Below are 21,236 nucleotides of genomic sequence, written 5' to 3' on the forward strand. Positions count from 1 at the left end.
ATAAAAATAAGTAAATAATAATAATAAAAGATAAAGCAGTTCTTGTGTCAACACAATAAAGAAAATGGAGTTTCTCCCTCAGTTTTTCAGTCAACAAGTAACAGTGTACTAACAAGCAAGATGTTCCTTCTGTTGTCAACATTCATAGAATACACTTGCTAAGGTCAACTTAGGTTGTAATTTTTAGTAGCATTTAGATGCAAAATAGATCCTGTTAGGTCCAAAGCAGGTCTGTCCTTTCGCAGCCCATGAGTTAATGTAGACCATTCTCTTGAGAAATTTACCTCCTCTTGTACCAGCCCTCTTCCGAAACTACTTACCATCTCTTCCTCTATTAGTACACCTCTGGGAACATGCTGATCACGTCCATCCTCAGCCTTCTACTGACCCGCTTCTATCACCCAAACCATTTTAAGATAAAGATCCCCCAAAGCCCCTAAACTGGCAGTCTGTATCTCTGTCATCAGATTTCCGCCTGGCTTGCAGATACCATTCAGGAATCAACCTCCACTTTGCAACTACTCCAAATCCAGTTCACCTCCCTGGCCCCAGAAGTCCTACAGAACCAAAGGGCCCTCAACTGGCTCACCAGTGAAAAGAAAGGCACTTGCCTCTTCCTCAAATTAGAGTGTTGCTACTATGGGAAACAGTCCAGTCAAGTTGAAGACATTAAAATCATACACTAACTGGCTAACAAACTCTAGGAACTGACTCCAGTGTGGGATTCTCAGTATGGTTCTGTCTGGGGTTCTGGCTTCTATCCCTCCTTGGCCTACTGGTTTCTCTCCACTTCATAATAATGACTACCTCCTGTCTCTTCAAGTTCCTTTGAGAATTAGTGAAATAACCCAAAAGTCAGTAAACCATATCTTAGCATTGCCTGCCTAACTCCCTGGCTTTTGACCCATGTTTTAGCCTTTCTAAGATGCTCCCTTAAAGTCTCCATTCCTTAAAGTCTTCAGTGATGGTGCTGAAGGACTCTGACTTGGTCAGTAACCTGAGGAACTATTACTGGGTTAACAGAAGCCTAAATTCAGCAATCCTCAGGAACCTTACAGGCCCAAACCACTACCTCCAATACCTGCCCCAATGGTCAACTGCCTCATGTAAGGGCATCTAGTGAATCCAAAGAGCCTGTATCAGCTCAAAGACCCTACCTGCTGACTATCATACAAATGCTTCTTGCTTTCCCACAAAGCTCCTGTCCTCTATTCTTGGAGGCAAACTGACAGCTTGTTTCTTCAATAAACTTTTCTTTCTACCCATGAGTGGTCCATCTGGGTGGTTTCATTTCACCCTTGTTTATAGTCCCCAAAGCTGATGACCACATGACTTTAAAAGTAAAAATAATCCTTCTTGGGAGTCTAGAGAAAAACAGCCAGCAATAGTTTCAAGTCATCAAACCAGGTGTGATAGTGTACACCTTTAATCCCAACATTCAGGGAGTTAGAGTCAGGCAGATAGCTATGAGTTGGAGGCCAGCCTAGTCTACAGAGTCCAGGACAGCCAAAGCTACACAGAGAAACCCTAGCTCAAAAAAATAAAGTCATCAAAACAATGTAGTTTTCTTTTGAATTAAGCCTCAAAATTAATAAAATAAAATAAGCCAAAATAAAGCTATTAATGTAACAGGATTGAAGGAACAAAAGAGTTGGGGTGAAAAACAATGTAAAATGCAGTGTACTTGTGTATAAAATTCTAAAAATTCATTATTAAAAGTACAGGATTGCAAAGAAAAAAAGGAATAATAGGTATTTAGTCTTTTCTATCAAACACTTTAAACTTGTGTTTAGGAATGGGAACGCAAATCTTTTAATCCCTCTTCTAAAATAACTTGTGTTTAGGAATGTCAAGATTTTGATCCTCCCCATTAATATGCAAATGTTTTGACCCTTCCCTGTGCAGCACACAAGGGCATCTGCAGCATTCCCAGAACCCGCAGCCTTCGGCAGTGACTCCCTTCTCCTGTCCCATTCCCTGGGCATCATCCCTTGTAAGGTTAGCCAATGAAGGAAATCACTGCCGTCAACTGCCTTAGAGTGAACACAGTAAGCTTCCTGTCTGCATGTGCTTGCTCTCCATTTTATGCTCTCTTGATCAAGAATATCTGAAGGGAGTTGGAGAGATGGCTCAGCCATTTAAAAGGATAGGCTCACAACTAAAAATATAAGAGTCTGGTTCCCAGAACACACCAAGGAAGAAATGCAGTAAACAGTCTCAACCCGCTATAAAGCGTACTAGACACAACTAACAAATCAGTGACACGTCCACAGTGGTTCAAAATTGACACTGTAATTATGGGTGTAACCAGCATCCCTCTAGCTGGATTTAAGGCCGATAGGAAGGAATCATGCCTGTATTGTAAACCTGGCCAACTCCTCATGACTAGTGAGGTTATAGACCCCAGAACAGGACCTGCTACTGGTATTTTCCTACTCCTGTTTCCACTCAAATTAACTTCTTCTGCCCTGGTCTTAATGATTTATCTCCATCTGCTAATTCTGGCCTTAGCTTATTCTTGGGTTTTGTTGTTATACATAAGAAATAAAGGTAGATCACAAAACTATTTATCTGATGTCCTGGGAGCTCTTGGGACTCTTTTCTTTGTGTTAAGTTTTTGGCATGTTCTCCTTCCCCCCCTCCCCCCACAGAGACTTTCTCAAAAACTCATTCTTCTAATATGGTGGGGTGTTTACTCTGCATGAGTTTCTAACGCTGTTAAGTTGTAATGTTATTAAAGCATAATCTGATAGATTCAAGAAACTATGTGATGGCAAAGGATCACAAGGTTTAGGTGTTTGCTTTGTAAACCTGAAGACCCAAGTTTTCTTCATGAATTCCAGTGGAAGGAGAAGCAGCACTCCAGAAAAGTGCTCCTCTCAGCTTTCCATGTAAACCATGGCATGTGTCCATGTGCATTCACACACATCACACATACACAATACAATTTTAAAATACAATAAATTACTTTTCTTTTATGTCAAGACTTGCATAGTCTCCTAATATGTGACCTATTTTAGAATGCTCCATGGGAGAATTCGTATTCTGGAGCACCTGGATGGAATGCTAATTATATTATCATTTAATTCAAATGTTCCTTTGTTTACTGGGAAGACCTATCAATTGGCAAAAGTAGGGTACTAAAGTCACTCACTATGACTGTTTCAGAGTTAATGTATGATTTTACCTCTAGTAGTACTTGTTTTATGAAATCTGATATTCCCATGCCTGGTACATGTTTAGAATTATAATGTCCTCTTGAAGGACTGTTTCCTTACTCAGTATGAAGTGGCCTTCTTTTAAAAAGTATTCTATTCAGTTTTATTTTGTGTGTATGGTCACATCTGTGTACATATGTACAGAAGAAGCCAGAAGCCAGAAGACGGTGCCAGATCCCTGGGACTGGATTTAAAGATGGTTAGTTGTTTGGAATCAAACCCAGGTTTTTGGAAGAATGGCCGGTGCTCTTATCAACTGAGCTAACTCTCCAGTCCCCAATGAGGTGAGTTTCTTTATCTATTCTGTTTTTGTTTAGGTTATCTTGTCAGATTAAGAAAAGTGCCCAATGAAATGAGTTTCTTTATCTATTTTTACTGTTTTAGTTTATTTTATTTTGTCAGATTAAGAACAAAGCCAGCTTGTTTCCTAGTTCCATTTGTTTAGGATCTATTTTTCTACCCTTTACCCTAAGGTAGCACCATTTTTTATGATGACATATATTTTTTACAGAGAACCAAGAGTTATGTCCCGCCATTGAAGGCTTTTTAGAGTTACATTTACACATTCATGGTATGTGCGCATGGAGGTCAGGGAACACTGAGAGCCATCAACTTTCTTTTCCTTTTTTCTTAAATTATAACACTTGCTGGATGGAGCAGTCTGGGTTGGTAGTTATTATCTTTCAGAACTGGGAATACATCAATCCAGACAATTGTGGCTTTTAAAGTTTTCACTGAGAACTGTTATTCCAAGAGGCCTGCTTTTACACATAAATGTATTGCTTCTTTTCTGCCACTTGCAATCTAATTTTTATCTTTGTTCTGTATATTTAGAAGTTTAATTACATGTTATGGGGGGAATCCTTCTCAGCTCTTGTCTATTTAATATTGTAAATGTCTTCTCTGCCTGGTCTGGTACCTATTTTTCTAATTTTCAGAAATGATTTTGTTGAAATGTTACAACACCATCAGAATGATATTATTCTTCTGTGCCATGACTTATAAATTTGGTATTTTCAACATATCTCAAATGTCTTGAAAACACTGTTCCTTCCTACCTAACTTACTATCTTTGTTTTTGCTGGAAATTTCCAATTCCTCTTACATTTTGTCAAGTTCAAATCTACTACTACTTACATTTCAAGTTCAAATCTACTATCTACACTTGATCTGGTTTATTGATGAAGTTTTCCAGGTGCTTTTCCTTTTTATTTGACTTAATGTTTTCCATTTTCAATATTTGTTTGTTATCCATTAGTATTTTTATTGAATTCTCCCTTCATATCTTGAACTTAAATTTATTTCACTAGCTGTCTATATTCTCTTGGAATTTATGTCTTCTCTGAGTTCTCTGAATATACTTATAATCACCCTTTTTGTCCTTGGACATCTTTTCTGTACACTAGTCACAGTTCTCAGAGATTTTCTAACTGTGTTTAAGATGATTGTTTTCAACAAAAATATACCATGGCTAAGAACAGTCATTGTTTTCCCTAAAGGCATCCTTTCTCTGTTGTTGAAACATGAAGTCCACTTAAGATTCATGCTGCATTTTGGGAGAAAGTTAAAAAAAAAAAAAAAAAGAAATTCTTTGCTATAAAATAATCAGAAAAAATTCTTAATAGTCTGCTTGCCAACCCTCAAATGTGGCAAACAGACATCAGCCTTGGGTCTTTCGCATTTGTTATCTGCAATTTTCTCCTCCTAACTTCCTGTCAGCTCTACATCTTTCTTTAGGTCTTCACTAAAGCTCATCTTCTTACACGAAGGCCTTGTCTAATATTTTGACTCCCCAGGCTTGGAGGCCTTCATTGTAATTCTCAGACTTAAAGCTTCCTTCTTATCATTCTTCACTGGCATAGAGAATTTACTTGCTTGTCTCTCTGCTGAGCAAACCTTACGTTCATAAAGCAGGAATTGTGTCTATTTAGTTTACTAAGTTCATGAAGCTGGAATGGTGTCTATTTTGTTTATTTCTACATTCTTAGCATCTATACTAATCTCTGGGACATAACAGATTATTTAAAAAAATTAATGAATGAAGGCCCCATTCAGTCTTTTAAATATGAGTAATCACTTTACTATTTTGTTAGATATGGCCTAGATTTCATGATTTTCTACAAGGACAAAAGTCCATAACATGAAATTTTATATTGTAAACATTGCTCCAATTTTTTAAAAGGTACAGATTTAAAAAAGCATTTATATTAGGCTAGAAACTGGTACTTAATGTATGACATCTACCATTTCCAACCTCATCGTTCTTGTCTGTCATTCATTCAAAATGCATTTATTATGTTATTGATGCTTACACGAGGATGCCCCTATCACCAGTATCTTTGGAGAACCTAGCATGCTCTGTGACCTCAGATATTTCATTTTCTTCTTCTTGGCTATGGTTCACGTGTCTGTGTTCTAGTGCTGTGAAGAGACATCATAACCATGACACATCTCATTTACAAAAGTAAGCATCTACCTGGGAGGTTTAGTCCATTTTCATCATGGTGGGAAGCATGGCAGCACACAAGCAAACAAGGTGTTGGAGGAGTAGTTGAGAGTTATATATCCAGATCTGCAGACAACATTAAGAAAGAGCTTCTGGGCCTGGCATGGGCCTTTAAAAACCTCAAAGCCCACCCCCAGTGATACATTTCACCCAACAAGGCCACACCTCCTAATCCTTTCAAATAGTACCACCCTCTGGTGACCAGAAATTCAAATATATGAGCCTATGGGAGCCCTTCTTATTCAAACCACCACAGTAAAATGCAGACGCTAACTAAGGTCTTCTAAGAGTAATTTACTACAACTTTTATAAGTTTATGATTCATTTCTTATTCTGAATGTATTTGGCTGGGCAAAAAGGCATAGAAATACTGAAACATTACCATGTTAGCATAAAAATTTTCTGCACAGCTCAAATACAATTTATAAGGGCTGAAATTATGCCCAAAAGCTTCATAGATTATTTGAATACACACACATTCATGTGCTGTCACTTGAGATTTTGATCTTAGCCATTCTGATGGGTGTGAGGTGAAATCTCAGCTGACAACACATGCTGGAGAGGATATGGAGAAAGGAGAACCCTCCTCCATTACTGATGGGAATGTAAACTTGTACAACCACTTTGGAAATCAATCTGGCGGGTTTCTCAGCCAATTAGGAATTGTGCTTCCTCAAGATTCAGCTATACCACTCCTAGACATATATCTAAAATATGCTCAAGTACACAACAAGGACATTTGCTCAACCATGTTCATAGCAGCTTTATTTGTAATGGCTAGAACTGGAAACAACACAGATGTCCCTCAACTGAGGAATGGATACAGAAATTGTGGTACATTTATACAATGGAATACTACTCAGCAATTAAAAACAAGGAAATGATGAAATTTGAAGGCAAATGGTGGGATCTAGAAAAGATCATCCTGAGTGAGGTATCCCAGAAGCAGAACGGTACACACAGTATATACTCATTTATAAGTGGATACTAGACATATAATATAGGATAAACATCTGTATACCTAAAGATAAAATCTGTATACCTAAAGAAGTAAGCAAGAAGGAGGGCTTTGGGTAAGATGCTCAATCCTCACTCAGAAAGACAAATGGGATGGAAACTGGAAGAATGAGAAAACAGGGAACAGGACAGGAGCCTACCACAGAGGACCTATGAAAGACTCTACTGAACAGTGTATCAAAGCAGATGCTGAGACTCATAAGCAAACTTTGGGCAGAGTGCAGGAAATATTAGGAAAGAAGGGGGAGATAAAAAAAAACCTGGAGGGAATAGGAGCTCCACAAGAAGAGCAACAGAACCAAAATATCTGGGCCCAGGGTTCTTTTCTGAGACTGATACTCCAACCAAGGACCATTCATGGATATAACCTAGAACCCTTGCTCAGATATAGGCCATAGCAGCTCAGTATCCAAGTGGGCTCCCTAGTAAGCAGAACAGGGACTGTCTCTGATATGAACTCAGAGGCTGGCTCTTTGACCCCTAACCCCCGAGAGGGGAGCAGCCTTGCCAGGTCACAGGGGAGAACAATGCAGCCAGTCCTGATGAGACCTGATAAGCTAGTCAGATGGAAGGGGAGGAGAACCTCCCCTATCAGTGAACTTGGAGAGGGGCATGGAAGCAGATGAGGGAGGGAGGGTGGGAATGGGAGGGAATGAGGGAGGAGGCTACAGCTGGGATGCAAAGTGAATAAACTGTAATTAAAATAAAAAAGGAAAAATTCAATTAAAATAAAACAAAAAAGACATTACATCATAATTGGAAAAAAAAGAAATAAGACAAATAATAAACAAAATCACTAACATTGATTTATTAAACTTTTCAAAAAAGTTCAAAAGGCAGCAAAAGAAAAAACCACATAAATTCATTTTCTTAAAAGCATGTAGGGTTAGTTAATAAGTCAAGAAATATGTTGAGACTAAGGAAAACTGTTTCTGACGGCAGCAATGTGAATAACAAGCATTTCTAGTAATACAAACTATGTAGCTGGCAGAGAGACCACAGCATTAAAATGAACCTAATCTTAGCTATGATGATGGGACGTCGTTTCCGTAAATGTTAAAGCATGTATGCAAAAGTCTCCATAAATACATGACAAAACTACACCTTTGGGGACAAATTAGAGGGTTACTTCCACTTTTCCTCAGTCAGAGCACAGCACATAGTTGGGCAGGGCACCCAGTCAGATTGACAGGGATATCTGACTATGAAGGCTGTAGCTACCTTATATGAAGCAGTGTCCTAGGCTACCCACAACTACCTTCAGAATTAACTTGCAAAAGTTTTGAAAAGCACATTTCTGATTTCAGAAACACTAAGAAAGGACCTTAGGCATCTTGGCTTGCTTGCATTGTCAATAAAGTATTCAACAAAGGATATGGGGTTTTGATATTAGGTCTGGATATTAATGGCAGATCCAACAGTTACTAAATGTGACTACTGACTATTTTTGAGACAGGGTCTCATGTAACCCCGGCTGGTCTTACATTCCCTTTGTGGCCAAGGATGACCTTGATACATGTGGTTTATGCAATGAAGAGGAATGAACCAGGGCTCTAGGCAGGTTTGGTGAGCACTACACCTGCTGAGCTCGCCTCAGCTCTAACTGCAACCCTTTACATGCTGAATAAGATGGGCACAAAGCACACTAGGAACCATTACTCCACTTTATAGATAAGGAACTCAAAGCTGAAACTAGGGAGTCGCTTTCTTAAGGAAACACAACTGAGGAGAGGCTGGAGCTCAGGATGGAATGCAAGATTGCCAACAGAGTTTTCCCAGTGCCACACAATGCCAAATGTGTATTTTTAGAAAAGGGTAAAAAGAGAACCATCGTAAAAAATAAAATATTCAGATATTTTACTCTAAATTAAAAATACAAGTATATTAATTCTTTTTATAGACATCTTTTCTATGGATTTAATAAGTAACCTATAACTTTTTAAGGGCAAGAGTCCAAAATTTTTGTCTATTTTCATATTTCTAAGTGTAGGAAGTCTTCAGAAAATAAGTCCGTAAAGGACAAAATATGCAGTGCTAAAATGAAATTCCTTAGTCTCACTTGTTCTGAAATTTCTTCTTCTAGTAAAATCACTAGGAATAGCTCCAAGAACTTCCCCTTCTGCTATGCAGAATAGGATTTAGTAGATGCTATGCTCAACACATTTTGGAGATTTTATTTTGTATAGCTACCTCAATGCTTTTATCCTTATTAATTGTTTTGGGTAGTTTTGATGTCGACTCTACACAGGTAGTCATTTTGGAAGAGGGAACCACAATTGAGAAAATACCTACAGTACCTTTTCGCCTGGGCTGGTGGTGCTGAGCTCTGTAAGGAGGCAGGCTGGGCAAGCCAGTGAGAGCCCTCCACCATGATGCCAGCATCTGCTCCTGCCCTAGGTTCCTGCCTGCTTGCGCTCCTGCCCCGCCTTTTTCCCACTCTCAACTGTGAAGTGGGAGCATAAGCAAAGCAAGCCCTTTTAGTTAGGGTGTCTCATCAAAGCAATAAAAGCCCTAACTAAGGCACTGGTATACATTAACTTACAAAAGTAGTCACTTCAGAACGTCATTCTAATACTTATTGTCATGTACTTGAATCATAATCATCTCCCTACTGGTCCCTTCCTGCTCCAAATGGGTCCTCTTCTACTTTCACGGTTTTTTGTTTCAAATCTAGATTCCACGTTAGGAGAGAAACATGTAGTGTCTGTCTTTTCATGATTCACAAATTTGCAGGAACATTATTTTTTTCTTCAAAATCTTTTTTTTTTTTTTACTCTTTCACTTTTTTTTTAAAGATTTATTTATTTATTATTTATACAGTACTCTGTCTGCATGTATGCTTACACACCAGAAGAGGGCACTAGATATCATTATAGATGGTTGTGAGCCACCATGTAGTTGCTGTGAATTGAACTCAGGACCTTTAGAAGAGCAGACAGTGCTCTTAACCACTGAGCCATCTCTCCAGCCCTAATCTTCAAAATCTTATACTTTAAAAAATTTAATACAGCAAATCTGTTGATATAAAGGTGCTTCCAAAATAGAGCAGAGGATTATTGTTCTTAATACAAAGCCTGACCTTTTAAACTTGAGGTTCTGTCACGTGTGGTGCTCACTATCACGATTCACCACCTCAGCCTCGAAATATTACATCCATCATGTATTTTATAAAATTAATAAATGCTTACATGCAAATTCTTCTGCACGAAGTTTAGAACAAGGTAGTAAGCATGCACAAGCCTACCTTTAAAACTGTCTCGTTGGTCAACAATGCAACTTGCTTTTCCGAAGGCTGCTTTTCAACATACCTACATTTTTAATATCCCATACAGAAAAAGGAAATGTTAAGCAATTTACATATTTGAATAGCATGTTAGAAAAAATAACTACCTACACTGGTTTCCCTACTTTTTCATATCTTTTTTTAAAATATAATTTATTTAATTTTATTTTATGTGCATTAGTGTGAAGATGTCAGATCCCTTGGAATCGACATTACAGACACTTGTGAGCTGCCATGTGGGTGCTGGGAACTGAACTGAAGCTGGGTCCTTTAGAAGAGCATACAGTGCTCTGAACCACTGAGCCATCTCTCCAGCCCTTTCATATCTTCTTAAAAATAAATTCGAGATTACCTTAATGATGACTAGTGAAATCATAAAGACCATATACTCCAGATATAGGAAATGTTATTACTAAAAGGTAACTCTGAATAATTTGCAAAATGCATAAAGTATTAGCAAAGATATTTTTTTAATGTCAAATTTTTAAATCCAACAAAGAAACTCCACCATTAAAAGCAGCATGGTTCTATAGTGCAAAATAAAAGGTCTATCATTCCACTCATAATTTCAAAACCAACTTAAACTAGGATCTTTCACTTCATCCTCGTCTCTAGTACAAGATACATTAAATATACTCATCTTTTTACCTCCTAAATGAAGGAAGGCGACGGACGTTTTCACACTGATTAACTGAGAAAAAATTTATTCTTTTCTTGGCTTCTGGGAGATCGCAGCACAGAACACTCAGGGGCTGGGAATAAAAATGTTCTAGGAGAGAAAGCTGAAAGAAATATGGAGATATTTATTATAGTTTGACAGTAAATATTTTGCCCTATACCTGCTGAATATTAAGACTCTTTTTTTTAAGAGCAAAGGTATAATTATGGTTGGGGTTGGAGAGATGATTCATCTACAGGCACTTATTATTCTTGAAGATGAACAAGTTAGGTTCCCAGCTACTATTTGCAGCTTCATTTCCAAAGAATCCAAAATTCCCTTACGACCTTCAAGGCAATGAACACGTGGGGAACAAACATACTTCTAGGAAAAATACACATAAAGTAAAAATAAGTATTAAAAAATGTCAACAATAGCATTGCAACAACACTTATACACCTGTACTATTTTCAAGGCTACAATTCTGTGGACAAGGTCAGAAAAAGTAAACTCTGAAACATATAAGAAAATATCACAAATGGCTATATTACTGCAGAAACCACTTAAAACGATTGCAACTGTAATCGAGATGGGACTAGAATATGGCCTAAAGGTCTAACAGATGTCTCCTCCACAATTACCTACTAGCCGACCTGTCTGTTCAAATACATACAGTGCTGCAATGGCGGATGTTATGCCTGCCAAGAAGAGTAACAAATATCTGCACCTTCAAACTCACTTTTATCCCATTCAAGAAAAAAAAAAGGCACACTGACCACTGAAGTCCTCAAACAATAGATCACTGTAGTCTCCCTAGAAACAACTTTCCAAATTCTAATGTACTTTATTTAAAAATTCAAATGTACATTAAAATGAAAGATTATAATTTTTTTTTTCTGAACAAGCTTCTCAGGATAATTTTGTGTATTCAGATAACCTTGTATCCCACTTTGCTTTCTATTGCTATAATAAATTTCATGACCAAAAACAACTTAGAGAAGAAAGTTTATTTGGCTAACATATCCCAAACAGGGCCCATTATTGAGGGAAATCAGGGCAGTAACTTGGTCATGAGCAGAGGTAGTGACCATGGGGAGATGGGACTTCCTGGCTTGCTTTTAGACTCATGTTCAGCCACTTTCCTTAAAGAACCACACTTCACACCCAGGGTGACTGCCCAAGCAGGTTGGGCTTTTCCATATCAATCAGCTATCAAGAAAATGCCATGAAGACATGCCCAATGTGATGGAGGTATTTCCTCACTTGAGTTCTTTCCTCCCAGGTAACTGTACATCAAACTGACAAAAACTAACTAGCACACTGTGTTACTGGACAGTTAGTTCCTTAAGTAATAGAAAAAGCATATTCTACTCAGTAGAAAATAAGCATTCCTCACAGGAAATTAAAAATTTAACATGCTCTTCTATAAACAAATTTTATAATATGTGATAGGCTAAAGGGTTCTATGATATATTTCATCTATTCCTACCTAGTATCTTGAGAGCTTTTATACAAAATAATTTCAACTTGCCAAAGGCCCTGTCTTTGTCCATTAAGACAGTCACATGACTTCTCCCTAAGTCCATTTATGTGCTGCCCTGCATGCATTAAATTATTATCAACTGTCCTTGCATACTAAGAATGAAATCAATTTGATCACAGTGTATGATCTTTATATTGATCAATTTGGTTTCCAAGTATTTTACTGATAAGCTCTGAAGCTATACTAGAGAAATATGCAATTTTTTTGATGTTGTGATTGAGTACTTAGCTGGTCTCAGCCTCGAGGTAATACTACCTTTACTAAATGACTCTGGAAGCACCCTCTTCTATTTATGCAGTTGTCTAGGACAGTGGTATTAGTTATTCTTAAAACTGCAGTATACCTGGCAGGAAATCTGCCTGGTCCTGGCCTTTCCTTCACTGAAAAATTATTAATCTTGATAATTCATGTTTCTAGAAATTTATCCATTTATTTCCATTTTATAGTTCACTAGAATTAAGCTTCTACAATTATTTCTTAATTATTTCAGTATTACTTTCCATCTCTAATTAACGTGGGTCTTTTTAGAGGTGGCTACTTTGGCTATGAGCTTATCAAGCTTATGTTTTCTAAGAATCAACTTTTGCTTCTTCACACAGTATCTAATCTCCACTTCATTTATTTCTGCTCTGATCCGTATTACCTCCTTCAGTATACTAATTTGAAACTTGGCTTATTCTTGTCTTTCTTCTATAAACCTCAAAGTATATTTTTTTTCTAGCATTGCTTACACAAAATTTTAACTGTGGGTTTACTCTTCTACCTCCTTTGCTGGCCAATGAACAATGTGAAGACAGAATTCCTTTCCCTCTGTATATCTAGGACTCAGCACAGTGTCTCTTTACTTTAAGTGCCTCGTATTTCATAAATAAACAAATGAACAGTAGAACAAATTTTTGAGGTTACTCTCTCATTTAGTTTCATAAATTGCTAAGGTAAATTCTGTCTTAATTTTAAATCTTTGTTTAAAACATCAGTGACAGCCAGGCAGTGGTGGCACATAGCCATTAATCCCAGCACTCAGGAGGTAGAGGCAGGTGGATCTCTATGAGTTCCAGCCTGGGATACAGAGTTAGTTTCAGGACAGCCAGAGCTATACAGAGGTACCCTGTCTCTAAAAGACGAAAAAAAAAAATTCTTTAAATCAGTGAAGCAAAACCACCATGATTACAACCAGAAAGAATACATATGAGCCAGGTGTGGTGGTGCACGCCTTTAATTCCAGAAGGCAGAGGCAGATGGATCTCTGCATTCAAGGCCAGCCTAGTCTATAATGAGAGTTCTAGGACTACACAGAGAAAGCCTGTCTCAAAAGCAACAAAACAAAAAAATTTACGAGTTTCAAAGCACTATCAGAAGATGAAGATTATCATATTAGACACTTGCAATGAAGGTTACAACATATAGGACTTAATGAAACTGGTAACTCGCGTGTACTCACAATGACTACACTTTGACAACTTAGGGAGTGCCAAGGAAAATAATTAATATTATCTTTGAAACAACTGAAAAATTGGGGTCTTTTTCGGGTTAGAACCAATGTTGTGAAGTTAAAATCAAGAGTTAGCTTATGGCATTTCATACAACTCCAATGATGCATTCCCAATACATAAAAATATTAACAAACACATGTGCACCAAATATCAAACTACAGCACATCACTTACTTCTATATATTTAGAAACTAGAACTGTGGTTTTACAGCTTGCAGTGTTGGTTAGCAACAGCCACAAACCCACCCAAGAGCAAAGCTGCAGACGGCCACTCTCTGGTGGTCAGTGAAGCTTAATGGCATTTCTTAGGTAAAAAGCCTCTAAGATTTCATCAAGTCCTAAATAAAAATATGTCCTTCCCTCCAGCCCACATCTCAGCAGTTAAGACTAGCTAGAATGGACACCACTCCTTTTCCATTACTGACATTCTAATTTATCTTCTATGAGTGGCTTCAAGGTAAGAAAGAAAAGATAGGAACATGGAATTTACTTTTTCTAGATTTTGCTACTAAAATGCCTTAGACATCACACTAGTCAATCTGAAATATTGTAAACTATTTATAATTAGATGAACTTTCAAACTCATCAGTCTTTTCTTACCTTCAGTCCTTTGATGAAGTTTTGTATTGAGAAATCATGATACAGAAAGATGTTGGTCAGAACCTGTAATGCTTTTTTACTTATTTTAAAAGGAAACTGGGCTGTAAGAAGCAGCTGAAAGAGATGGAAGACATACTCTTTAGTCTTCCCTCCTCATGAACACGAAATATAAATAACTAGACAAAAAATTATACTGTGACAGAACAGATATGAAAGCAATAGTAGCTATCCTTTTTTAAAGGTCAAAAGCCAACCAAATCATAAACCTTATTTATTTAAGACTAAAAACACCAAAAATCAACTCATATTAAATCCCTCTTGTTTGGGACAGGGACTCACCAGTGTAGCCTGGCTAGCCTCAACTTGATATGTTTACCAGACTCACCAAAATAAAACCCAGAGATCTGTTTGTCTTTCTCTCCCAAGTACCACCACTCCTATCCTCAAACTACACTCTGAGCCAAAGATGTCTACCAAATTTCATTAAATCCTAATCTTCAAATAATGCATATTAAATACATAACCCTTTGTCTTACAACAGCACATACCAAATAATGTTCTTTTTTTTTTTTTTAATATAGAGAAATTTGTATTATTTGGTTAGTTTTCAATGGCCTACAGTGATACTTCACATGCAAACTGAAAATTTTTTTCCTAATGTGTCAATAAATTAGGTTGTTGTCTGTTGTGGACAGACATGTAGAAGTGGCTAGTAGATGAACACAAAGGTTGTCACCATTAACCTATAAAACCATCATTAATGGAATCAAGAATGAGTCTCTGGAAGTCAATAAAAAAAGAACCATACTGTTGTTTACACAGAATCATTATAGCAGTTAAAATCTACAGTTAGGAGCTGTTGTTAAGAGCAACATGACATCTGCTAAAATGCACAAAAACCTTTAGGGCTAGAGAGATGGCTCAGAAGTTAAGAGCACTAATGGCTGCTCTTCAGGAGGACTGGGGTGCCAACCTCAGCACCCATATGGTGGCTCACAGCCATCTGTAACTCCAGCTCTAGAGCTGCAACACCCTATTCTGACCTCCACAGGCACAGTATGCACATGGTGCACACACACATATATGGAGACAAAACATACATACACATAAAATAAAAATAAATCAATCATTTTATATAAAATATAAGATCAAAACATCCTGGAAATGCTAAGTCTACAAATTCTCTACCATTTTACTTATTAATTTCAGTGCTCTCTTCCACACTGCCAGACAAGCACTCTATTAGTTAGCTGTATCTCTAGACCCTTCCTTATATTTTAAAAGCTTAATTTCCTCAACTAAGTAATAAAAAGAACAAATACATACAAATGATCATTGCTTTCATAAAGCTTATTTCTTATCTGAGAAGGCAATTATATGTAGAGACTAAAAAACATAATTGAGTAAAAGCATTAAAATATAAAATAAGTTGAGCGAAGTCTAAGATCTATGAGGATTTATTATATATCTGTCTGGTAGTTTAGTTTCACTCCATGCCATTGGTAAATGCTTTTGTTTTTACCTTATCAAGAACTACTGTCAGGTGTTCCTTGCAAGACAAAGACTGGAACAGTTCTACACACAACAGAGATGATACTGCATGAGGAAGCAGCCGCTGGATAATAACAGGAGACGTGGCAATTCCAAAAATGAGAATTAGTGGAAATTCATGCAGATGCTGACTAGTTTTTAAAGAAAGATACAAAAGAAGCTTCTTCAGCAAATGTATTCCAATATATTACATTTCAAAATAATTATTTTAAGACACTGTCATTAAGCTTTCTAGGTGATTCATTTTCTTTTTAGAATAAAGACACTAATAATATACTTCCCAGATTCTAATTCTGAACTCCATCCACTAATGGATCCTTTTCTTTTATAAAGAACAGAGACCCAAAATGACCAGAAGATCCCCGTAAGATCAGACTACCAACGAATACAATGTGTCAACTATACATTAATATAATCTCACACATATGTATCTTTATACATCATTCAAAAGCACTGTATTACTTCCTTATATTTTTATTAAGCATGCTGAAGATTATTTCAAATCAACACAACCGAGGCAGAACAAACAGCTTCCAGGGAATAAAACAGCACTATTTGTGAGAGGTTCCACAAGTCATACTTCTTTATATCATAGCTGATCATTTTGCCTGCTCTCTCCTATGTCCTATAGCTTTCCAGAATTGGCTGTATGAGGTTCTATGTTCACAGGAAAAAAGTGTTGTACTCTCTTACAGCTGTTCTAAGCTCTTGGCTTTTGAGGGCCACAGCAACACCAAATCCAAATAAAGGAACATATTGTTACAAACTGTGCAGCACATTTTCAGTGGATGGTAAGAAGTAAAAAAAAAAAAAAAAAAAAAAAAGTCCAAGGACAGTAGCCAGAGGGTGCACTTCAATGGTAGAGAATTTGTTTAGGCATGCATGCAGTCCATTGGGGTGCAGAGTGGGGGAGGGGGAGGGAGTGTGGTAAATACATCTACAACTCGTAGTTTAATAGGGTAAAAACCATCCTAACAAAGCCGCACTCAAAATGAGAATTAGCATAGTTAGCTATGTTAACTAAGAACAGGATAAATCTGACTTGTATTCTCAACCTTATATCAAAAACCAAGAAAATAATTTGCTGAGAGGTCTTTGAACATTCAGTAAAAAAAAAAAAAAAAAAAGAAAAAAAAAATCTAAAATGATTTTCAATTTCATAAAGTTGGTCTTAAAAATGAATATAACTTTTTTTTTTTTTTTTTTTTTTAGTGAAACATAAAAGGGAAGTTTGCACAAAAGCTAAGAACCTGGATATGAATAGTTGAATGGGGACAGGAAGAAAAAGAGAAAGAGGTAAAGATCAAGAAAAACCAAATACATGAAATGCCTTATAGAGCTCTCCTCTGCATGCACTGAAAAATGAAAACAGGGTCACTACATGGCTCAGCAGGTAAAGGCATGCCTGGTGACCACCATTTGATTGGAAGAGAGAATCTATTGTAAAAAGTTGTCCTGTACACCATGGCACATACACCAACACACACACACACACACACACACACACACACTGTATTTACATACACATAGTAATAATGAATGAAAATGTAAAAGGAGATAATTTTTTTTAAAAAAGCAACTATAGGTCAGGCTACCTGCTGATGATTATAAAGTCTTGGAGTACTTTTGTGCTGAAACTCTCCATATTCTTCAAGATAAGCACAACAGGAGGAGACTGCCATTGGCCAGAAGTAGTCCTCTTTTTGCTTGTTATTTTTGGGCATGTCTTCTTTTAAGCCATGTGGAATGGAAAAGTTAAAAGTAAGCTTTGCCAACCAAACAATTTTATAATATCAGTTGCTAATGTATTTCTTTATATATTTGACAGCGACTGTTTTCATTTTTTCCAAATAATAAACAGTATCTCATTCTAACACACCAAATCCAAATAAAGTAACATATTGTTACAAACTGTGCAGCACATTTTCAGTGGATGGTAAGAAGTAAAAAAAAAAAAAAAAAGTCCAAGGACAGTAGCCAGAGGGTGCACTTCAATGGTAGAGAATTTGTAAAATCTGTTTCTAGACATAACAGTCAGAAAAAGGTTCAGAAAGACCTATAACAAATATCAGACTATTTTCTACTGAAAACCATAAGGAAAAGACACCTTTCTATCAACTGATTTTTCAGTTGGTGCAGCTATGTGCTAGCATGAGTTGTATTGGTAATGAATGAACCGCACAATGAATGCACTCTTACACACTTTCAATCATGAAAAGGACCCTATTTGGCCAAAGCAAACTTAAAGATAATAACTTAGATTGCAAAGACTTCGATTTGTTTAAAAAAAATTCTAAAATTTAGAATCAAATGAAGGCATTATTGTAAGCGACCTTATATAACATAAGATCAAATTTCATGTAGGATGCTAGCAGAAACATTGATTAGAAAATGTCACCATAGCACTCATACTGTCTGGGGACACAGCAAGGTAGCCTGGGGCTACGGTGTACCACAGGAATACAGGAAGTCTCTCTCTCCTCCAAAGGCAACGTCATACACAGCAGGACGAAAGGACGAAATCTGTACTTTGTTGAACATACTTTACTCAGAAAGTACTGTTTCATTCAATGTGCCTCATTTATACAGTAATATTTCCCCAAGAATTCTGAGCACGGATCAAGCTAAATTGTAAAAATTACAGAAGTACTCAAGGACTAAGGATTTCAGCAGGAATGGGTGATATGGATCTACTAAATAAAAACAAAAACTGAAGATATAACAGCTAATCTAAGGAAAAACAGAATCTGTAACACAACCAACTCCAGATGTTTTCTTTTTGTCATTACATGGAATTCTCCCACAAGCACAATGTCCTCTTAAGAGTCCAAGCACTTATCAGTAATATTTTCAAATTCTAGTAGCTTCGGAAAAAGCAGCTACCATAAAACTCCTACTATTGCTTCACAAACACATGCTTACTAAAGAGTGACTTAAGTAAAGCATCTGAGGCGATTCCCTGAATATTCAGTTTTCTTTTACCTGTGTGACAGTGGCATACCAGCTGGAAAGTGAATCCATTGAATCATTTGTCTTTCTGGGGATCCTAACACGTTTCCCCTCTTCGGAGTCGCTCTCAACACAGCAGTCCATCAACTGAGAGGTCAACTTTTGTAAAAAATGTCTCACATCTGCAGAATATAAAAAGCAAAAAGACTTATCTGCATTTTTAAGACAAAATGAAACTATATTTCACCCAATAGTTAAAAATATGCTAAGTGTATTATTATTACTATTAGTCCCTATCCTCAATATTTAAGTTTCATTTGGGCTGGACACATTCAGTTGATAGTGTGCTTGCCTAACATCCACAAAGTCCAGAAGCTGACAACCAGAACTATATAAAAACAAATGTGGTGAAGCATGTCGGAAATCCCTGAAGACAGGAAGACCAGAAGTTCAAGGTCACCGCCTGCTACATGGTACATTCAATGCCTGCCTGAGTTACACGAGATCCTTTCTAAATAACATAAACAAACATATTTCGTTAGTTCATTAAGGAGTCTGGTAATGGGAATTCTGCCTCCTGGCCTTGGCAGATTCGGGTCTTATCCATAGTTCCATTTCTCAGAGACTGTCCTTGGCGGTCTCTGCAGGTGGGGTGCTCTGAGCCTGAGAAGCAGATAGCAAGCTCCCTGCAACCTTGGGAACCAGACAGCAAACTTTGTGTAACCTTGAGTGAATTCCGCCTTGCAAGGTGGCACAGATGTGTTGCTACTGTGAAAAAATTTTGCTTGTAACCTTTGCTTTGTGTTGTTTGCACATTCAGTAAACTGAGACTTGATCAGGAATCTGTCTTGTCTCCATTCTTCGCGTCTCTGTCCCCCAATATTCACTCCCTCTTTCAGGTGGACCCCATTCGACTAGCCCGTGGGACGGGTCAAGTTTATACTAAGATCAGATCAAAATTTATCTACAAGTGTTATCTAAGAAAATATATAAGGACTGGAGAGATGGCTCAGAGATTGAGAGTACTGGCCGATCTTCCCAAGGTCCTAAGTTCAATTCCCAGCAACCACATGGTGGCTCACAACCAATCATAATGAGATCTGATAGCCTCTTCTGGTGAGCAGGCATACATGCAGGCAAAACACTGTATACATAATAAATAAATATTTTTTTAAAAAAGAAGAAACTATATAAGCAGGGAATTATAAATCATTTTTAGAATGTCATGTATTTACATTATTCTGAATGACAAAAGAATGTATTGGCCCTTAAAAATCAAAAGTTACAGCTGGCCATGGTAGCAAATGCCTGTAATCCCAGCACTCAGGAGGCAGAGGCAGGCGGATCACTGTGAGGTCAAGGCCAGCCTGGTCTACAAAGCAAATTCAGGCCAGCCAAGGCTACACAGAGAATCCCTGTCTCAAAGAAAAAGAAAAAGAAAAAAGAAAAGAAAAACGTTACATAAATTATTTCACTGATTATAAATCTTTATTTACAATCATTTTTTAAAGACACCCTTAAGATAGTAATTCTAATTTATCACAACAAAACTACTACATTACATGTACTATTACTTCAGATGGAAACAAATTTGAGTGTGACGGTACACACTCTAATGTGGCGGCTTTGCATGCAAACCAAGCTGGGCATGGTAATGTACACTCTTCATGGTTTAATGTCTTTACACGCTCAAGGCGGGCTTTGCCCATGGACTAGCTAACTTTGAGCCATCTGTGGCTTTTCAAGAGGAAAAGTAAACTGATTTATGGCAATGAGTGAAAATGAGTGAGATGTGCACAGACCATGGGGAAGGAGGTTAGAGGTGAGCACAATTTTGTAGCATCTCACCAGGAAACCACGGGATTCATATTTTACCTGGACAATCCTTAGCTTGCAATGAGACTACATATGGTGTGACATTGTTCTGAAGGGTCTCTGTTAGACTTCTGAATATTAAATTGTGATCTGTGACATTCACACCTATGAGAAAATAAACACCATCGTGTCATCATCTTTCTTAATAATTGAACAAAGGGTATTTTAAAAAGCCAACAAAGCACTAAGTAAAATTGATTTAACAACATGATTTGCAAAAGAAATGAAGAAAACTGCAGCACAATTGATTCACTCACAGGACACGATCTAAAGGAATGTAGTACAGTTCAGTTACTGAATAGCTCAAGGCCCAGGTGTTGAATCTGAGAGTCTTACTGGGGATGGTGAGACTTTTAAGAAGGTGGGAACTACTGGAAGAAGTTGCTGTGGTTCTGCTTTAAAGGGAGAACTGGACAATCTGTGACCTGTAATCCCAGCACTCAAAAAACAGAGGCAGGCAGATCTCTGTGAGTTTGAGGCCAGCCTGGTCCACATAGTGAGTTCTCAGATAGCCTAGGGGACAGAGAGACCCTATCTCAAATAA

The 21,236-nt window shown here is 37.3% G+C and overlaps 1 protein-coding gene across 3 annotated transcripts in view; it reads right to left on the reverse strand.

The window, feature by feature from the left end:
- Nucleotides 1–21,236, reverse strand: part of Orc3 (origin recognition complex subunit 3) — a 60,287-nt gene that overhangs the window by 22,973 nt on the left and 16,078 nt on the right. For 2 of the 3 annotated variants that reach the window (XM_055599271.1, XM_055599270.1), the window contains exons 5-11: nucleotides 20,693–20,797; nucleotides 18,851–18,999; nucleotides 17,464–17,597; nucleotides 15,840–15,999; nucleotides 14,318–14,431; nucleotides 10,673–10,806; nucleotides 9,986–10,049 (exon numbers count right to left, since the gene is read on the reverse strand). In XM_055599271.1, the coding sequence (XP_055455246.1) occupies nucleotides 9,986–10,049; nucleotides 10,673–10,806; nucleotides 14,318–14,431; nucleotides 15,840–15,999; nucleotides 17,464–17,597; nucleotides 18,851–18,999; nucleotides 20,693–20,797 (860 nt within the window). The remainder of the gene's footprint in view (nucleotides 1–9,985; nucleotides 10,050–10,672; nucleotides 10,807–14,317; nucleotides 14,432–15,839; nucleotides 16,000–17,463; nucleotides 17,598–18,850; nucleotides 19,000–20,692; nucleotides 20,798–21,236) is intronic. The other variant, XM_055599272.1, reaches the window with a different exon arrangement.

This window comes from Psammomys obesus, unplaced genomic scaffold (assembly GCF_907164565.1).
Source record: "Psammomys obesus unplaced genomic scaffold, mPsaObe1.curated_primary_1811, whole genome shotgun sequence".
In the NCBI taxonomy this organism is placed as follows: domain Eukaryota; kingdom Metazoa; phylum Chordata; class Mammalia; order Rodentia; family Muridae; genus Psammomys; species Psammomys obesus.